Source organism: Trifolium pratense, linkage group LG6 (assembly GCF_020283565.1).
Source record: "Trifolium pratense cultivar HEN17-A07 linkage group LG6, ARS_RC_1.1, whole genome shotgun sequence".
NCBI lineage: Eukaryota > Viridiplantae > Streptophyta > Magnoliopsida > Fabales > Fabaceae > Trifolium > Trifolium pratense.
Genome location: NC_060064.1, coordinates 13,701,619 through 13,707,618, shown reverse-complemented (window position 1 = coordinate 13,707,618; position 6,000 = coordinate 13,701,619). Strand labels below are relative to the sequence as shown.

General features: G+C 33.0%; 1 protein-coding gene across 1 annotated transcript; it reads right to left on the bottom strand.

Moving 5' to 3' along the window:
• Nucleotides 1-3,978, bottom strand: LOC123888220 (E3 ubiquitin-protein ligase At4g11680-like). The gene is made up of 4 exons (XM_045937193.1): nucleotides 3,488-3,978; nucleotides 2,698-2,817; nucleotides 1,357-1,651; nucleotides 1-453 (listed from the first exon to the last, which is right to left on the bottom strand). Exons 1-4 carry the CDS (start codon nucleotides 3,823-3,825, stop codon nucleotides 289-291), a joined length of 918 nt encoding a protein of 305 aa, XP_045793149.1. The 5' UTR covers nucleotides 3,826-3,978; the 3' UTR covers nucleotides 1-288.
• Nucleotides 3,979-6,000: the final 2,022 nt, after the last annotated feature.

Sequence of the window (6,000 nt, the reverse complement as noted above, 5' to 3'; positions counted from 1 at the left end):
TGTACAGAAAATTGCTTTTTATAATTACCTTATAAGTACAAATTATGGGGGAGGCCCTCACAACTGGCCTACAATATATACAAATACCCCATCATAAACTTAAGAATATTCAAAAGCTAAATTACCTTTATGAAAACTAAAATCCTAAGATGAAAGGGTGGGCATTTCCTTTTTCTACTTATATACCAACACTAGTCAGCAGATTAGCAAATGTTTTGGTTCTCCACTCTCATGTCCCATTCAAGCGGATACTACACCTCAGTGCCGGGAAGTCTTTATCGATGAATATCAAACCAATGTATCGCCTCCTCTTCGGATATTAAATTTGCAGAGCGGGCAAGTTGCTTTAGTCCGAAGCCAACGGCCGATGCATGCAGAATGAAAATGGTGGGTACAGGGAAGCCGATACAGTTCTGTTCCATCAACATATGGACATAGGCAAATACAACATTCCTACAGCATAAGGAGAAGTGGTTAGTCAAACTTTAAGTAGTTATCTCTCTTTCAGTCAGTGGTTTCATAATATATAAAGTGAATAGACAATTTTATCCTTGAAATTTTAATATGTCCATCAATATGGTCCCTCTATAAAGTTTAGCCGTTAGACAGTACGACATGGCACGTTAAATGAAGACGTGGCAGTCCACGTGGACTCCGCATCATTGCCATGTCTCCAGGATGAAATTGTTATAATTTTGGTGTAAAAGCCAAGGAGTTACTTTCACTTTAAACTTTAGAAAATAAAAAATAAAAAGTAATTCTTGGGTTTTTACGGAACAAAATTATACAGTCAAATTTGTCGCTTAAGACGTGGCAGTGATGTGGATTGTCATATCTTCATTCAATGCGCCATGTGATGTTGTCTAACGATTGAACTAAATAGAGAGACTGTTTTGATTGACGTGTTACAGTTTCAGAGACGAAATTGCTAATTCATAAAAGTCAGGGTCAAAGTTAACTGATGGTTACAATTTAAAGGACAAAATTTCCTATCCAATCTAATGTATCTTGACTGTATAACATACATCAAAGAATCACGGAAAACAATTTTCCGGTCATAACAAGTTCGCATTCACCCCTCTTCCAAAAAAGTAAGCTTAAATACTTAGATGAATGAGGATAACCCTTTCTGGATATGAACACAATGAAATCAATTACAAATACAAGCATATTAAGAACAAATCAAGGATGACATTAAGGATCGCAACAATTTTTCAATCCATTATCCATCCAGTCCCTACCATATATAGATCCAATCCATACATACAGTTATTTACAAGTTACAGCACACAAAAATGATATTCAAACTAAAGAATTATGGAATTAGAGCTAAGAGAAGACACAGTTTGTACTTACAGAATCATCTGGATGAAGAGATAGTTCACTGATATGACTTTGATTGTATGAATTGGTTCTTGCTTTAACAAGTTGCTTCTTGTTGTCATCAATCATAACCATTACATTTGACTGACTAAACCTATACATAGGAAGTGACCTGATATCATCTTCTGAAGCACCTTCCCTGATTCTTAAAGCATAAGCTAATGCTATTATTGGGATGATGCATAAGAGAGCGAAGAAAACTATACATGCCATCCCAATGCAAAAGATAATAAAAAATACGTCAAAGGCTAGAAAGACCACAGTCAACCTGCAAGAATGTGATAATAACATCATTAAGTGTTTGATACATCCAATAAAAGTTATAGATAACATAATAGTGAATAATTATGTCAAATATTTTATGTTAGATGAATTTGAGCTAAGGGTTAAAACCCTGACGAAGGAGAAAAATACTAACATTAACAACTAACCTACTAACATCAGCTTATCCAAAAAAATATAAGTAATGAATTAGTAACCAAATTATATTATCTATTATTGGTTGAGCTCAGCCTTTCGACAGAGCCTTAGTTTGAAGTTCAGACTATAAACCACTAGGCTCAACAAGGGGTCGAATTTCAAACAAATTAAGCCACGCTTAAGCATTTGGACAGGTCTTGTTTGAAGGAGACCCAATATTTTTTTTGGCCAAGGAATACGATTGCTTACAACAGGACTTTCATATGCACCATATCATGGAAACAACATATGAAGCTTGTTAGTCCTAACCAAGGGTCAAACTATCCAACAAAGTTCTTCAGTTAAGCCAATAGGGATTATGTATTTCATAAAGTTTCGAGGTTGAAAAGACTATAACAGCAAAGACAGATGTAAATTATCTGGTGATCTTGTGAGAATTGAGAATTGATTACGATTTCTTGAAGGAAAAAAGGAACTTGCACAACTTCACCTCAATTCACAGCACAATAATTGAAAAATATTAAGGACAACACGATACTAAAGCTTCCATCATGGCAAGGTCTGGAGAAGGGTCAGACCTGAATCAGACCTTCTTAAAATAACCCATCAACAACCACTAATTAAGGGTGGATGTGTAACAATGTCAACGGCAGAACATTCAACAATTATCCCTTTTTTAACTTTGCTTAGTGAACGAACTCTGGAGTAGTTAAAATCCTCCTCTCTTTTTTTTAAACTGTTGTGTGAAACTAAGACGAAGGTTTATCAGTATCATAAATCTGCACTACTTTGACCAAGTTTTATTGGCATTCATGACAACATTTATAATATTCCCAACCACCCTCCAAAGAAAGAAAAAGCGAAAACACATATCCAAACTAAGGTTATTATTACCAGTAGAGACGAGGAGAATCTTCGAGAAGTGGTTGACCACCGACAACAATCCAATAAAATCCAAACACCCACCAAACAGATGATGCTAAAGTATTCATAGGCTCTAACTTCTTTGCAATGCTGAAAACAATAAAAAATAAAGTCAAACGGAAGTGCTTAACAATCCACCAACGTAGAGTTCTATCAACAAAACCAGTCATACATTAGAAAACCACCATACATCTCATATAACACCCTGAACATCAATCACCCAGTCCTCAACACATGAAAAGAACAAAAACAAATGTGAATGTAAAAATGTTAAAGATCTCCACAATTCTCTAGTCATAAAACACTCAATTCACCACTCATCCCACACATTAAAATTTTAATCACTTCTACTTTTTTAAATTATTATCAGTAACAACATGTCAGTGTTGTTTCCGGTGTTCGTGTCTGTGTCAGTGCTTCATAGCTTACTTCACCCCTAACAAAAAACATTGTGCATAGTAACAGTAGTTCAAAATTGAAATAGGAGCAAGCTTCATGAACATCAATCAAGCTCCATCCAATACAAAATAAATAATTATCAATAACAAAATTGAAGATGCAATTATTACTATTGCAATAATTATCATCAATAATAATGTATAAAAACTCATTAGAAATAAAATCTAATTTATCCCTAATTTCATGATTAAACCATAGTACCTAGCAATGAACCATTACTGCAACAATCAAATTCAAATGTCTAATAACATCACATAAACCTCAAATTAAACTTCACAAATTAAGAAACGGAGAGAGATACCTGTAAGGAGTGTGAGAGAAGGAATCACGAGTAGTGAAACGATATTCAGAGTAAACAAAAGCGACGTGGAGAAGGCACTCCAAGGCGTAACCACAGAGCCAAAGTCTGAGAGGAGTGGAAGGATGCTCGCCTAATGTGGAGAGGATGACGGCGGCGGCAACCACCACGAAGGAGAGGTTCCAAACCATGTCAACGACGAGGACAGCTCTGGAATAGGCGCAGCCGGCGTCGGCGTCGTCTTCATCGTCCGATCGAGGCGCGAAGGGGCCAGGGAGGAGGGGATTATTAGTTCCGAGAGTGATGACCTGGCACTGTTGTTGTTGTTGTCGTTCCTCCATGCTATGTTAGAGAGAGAGAGAGAGAGAGAGAGAGAGATGGGGTTTTGGGTGTATTAGAAGAAGAAGAAGAAGTATTTAGTTGAGAATAAAATAGGAGTTAGTAAGTAACTGGTGGTGATGGAAGGTGGTGGTGGTGCTTTTGGTGGAGGTATACTAATAGGATTTGGCTCACCCAAAATTAATTTATTATTAGAAAGAAACTAACAAAATTAACTTTCCTTCAAAAAAAACTATTTTTTTTAAGGAAAATTAACTTATTATTATTTATTAGTATTTTTTTACTTGTAATAATTTTTTTTTTACGAATACTAATAATTATATGTTATCCGTATATTATCTAACAATAAAACAGTAGTAAAAAACTAACAATGATTGTATGAAAAAACTGACGAAGATTAATCATTGTTAACGGTGGTAAAAACTTCGTAGTAAGATTATGGTAACAAAAAAAATTAATTGTAAAAAAGATTAAAAAGTAAATAAAATTATGTTACAGTGTAAATGTCTTTTGGTTGATAGTTGTCATGACCTTGTTGAAGAGGTTGAAGTTGAAACTCCACATTTTTTACATCTCCAAGTTGAAAATGTGCGAGTTAAATCATTAGACAACTTAATAAAAAATGGAAATACTAGTTAGTACGAAACATAGATCGAAAAAACAAAGAATAACACATAACCTTTACCCTTGATTTCCACCAAAAGCCAAAATTACATTATTTTAATATTTAAAAAACATTTGTAACTATCGTCTTCTACGTATAGTATGTTTCTCATAGGTCTCAAAATGTAATGTTCAAAATGATTGATTTTGTCATCCAAAAAGGTTTGTGGCGCAGTGTGTTATATGTTTCCCTTTCATTCAAATGTAATTATCTTATATATAATGATTATATAATTTTCCAAAAAAAGTATAGATTAAAAATATTTTTTTTAATTTCTTGATAAAACATATTTTTAAATACAGTAAGTATGTCAGTATCTCATAAGAATTTGTTTTGCTTTTTTTTTCTTTTTTTCTTTTTTACCTTTTCTATAACATTTCAAATGTTTCACGTATATTAGTTGTTTCTTTTTGATGGAATATATTGACTGTTTCTTTAACGAAATACATTAATTATTTAACATTTTTTCAACAAATAAATAAACAAGACAAATCTTTGGTCAATCAGATTTATATTATTAACTTTAGTTTATCCTTTACTCAAAAAGAATACTAATATGAGTCCGTTTGAATTAATTTATTTGAATTTATCTATTAACATAAATTTTGTGATACTATTTGGAAGAGCTTATAAAAAATAAGTTATGACAATTTTTATTAATTTTGTTTAGTTTATTTTCATAAGTTTTTCAATATAACTTAAGAAGCACATATAAAAATAATTTAACCTCAATTTATTTTTTTGCCATAAAAATCACTTGTGAAAACTTATATATAAACATTTACTCCTTGATAAGTGTTTATGCTAGAAATGATAAATAATAAGTTATTTATCCAAACAACATTATATTACTATCATTATTCTCTTGGCATTTGTAATTTGGTCAATGAGATTTATATTTGGAAACAAAGGTATAAATATAGACGGAAATGGATGCCGGATTCGTCGGGTTTGTTTTCAGTGTGTTTGACATATTATTTTCTTCAAAATATATCTGTAACAACAACTTTTGAGCCTGATATCATGACAACATTACATAGGTTATGGTTAAATGATGTGTCATATAAGGTTAGTATTTTTGAATGGAGGCTCTTGTTATCAAGATTGCCAATGCGTGCGGCACTAGCAAGCAGGAGAGTTATCAATAACTCATATGAACTTTCATGCGTTTTCTGCTATAGAGAGGTTGAAGGCATTCATCATGTACTATTTAATTGTCGACTCTCGCAACAAGTGTGGAGGAAAATTTACAACTGGATGCAAGTGGACACTATTGCATTTGAAAATTAAATTTATAAGAAGGTAACTTGGTAGTCACTTCGATCATTTTGGCAACTTGGTAAAAGGTAACAAATGTCCCAAGGCGAGACTTTTTTTTTTGTTGATAAGCCTCAAGGTGAGACATTTGATTTGGCTTGCTACAACATGGTGCCTTTGACGGTTACGGAATAATATTATGCTTAGAGGTGCTTTGCCGAGTTTATTTGTAATTATTGATCAAATTAAGTCTATT

Excerpts from the sequence above, each read along its gene's own strand:
- LOC123888220 (XM_045937193.1), bottom strand. The coding sequence starts at position 3,825 with ATGGAGGAACGACAACAACAACAACAGTGCCAGGTCATCACTCTCGGA. Across the intron at positions 2,818-3,487 it reads TTCTCTCACACTCCTTACAG|CATTGCAAAGAAGTTAGAGC; the intron begins GTATCTCTCTCC and ends TATTGTTTTCAG. Across the intron at positions 1,652-2,697 it reads GATTCTCCTCGTCTCTACTG|GTTGACTGTGGTCTTTCTAG; the intron begins GTAATAATAACC and ends ACATTCTTGCAG.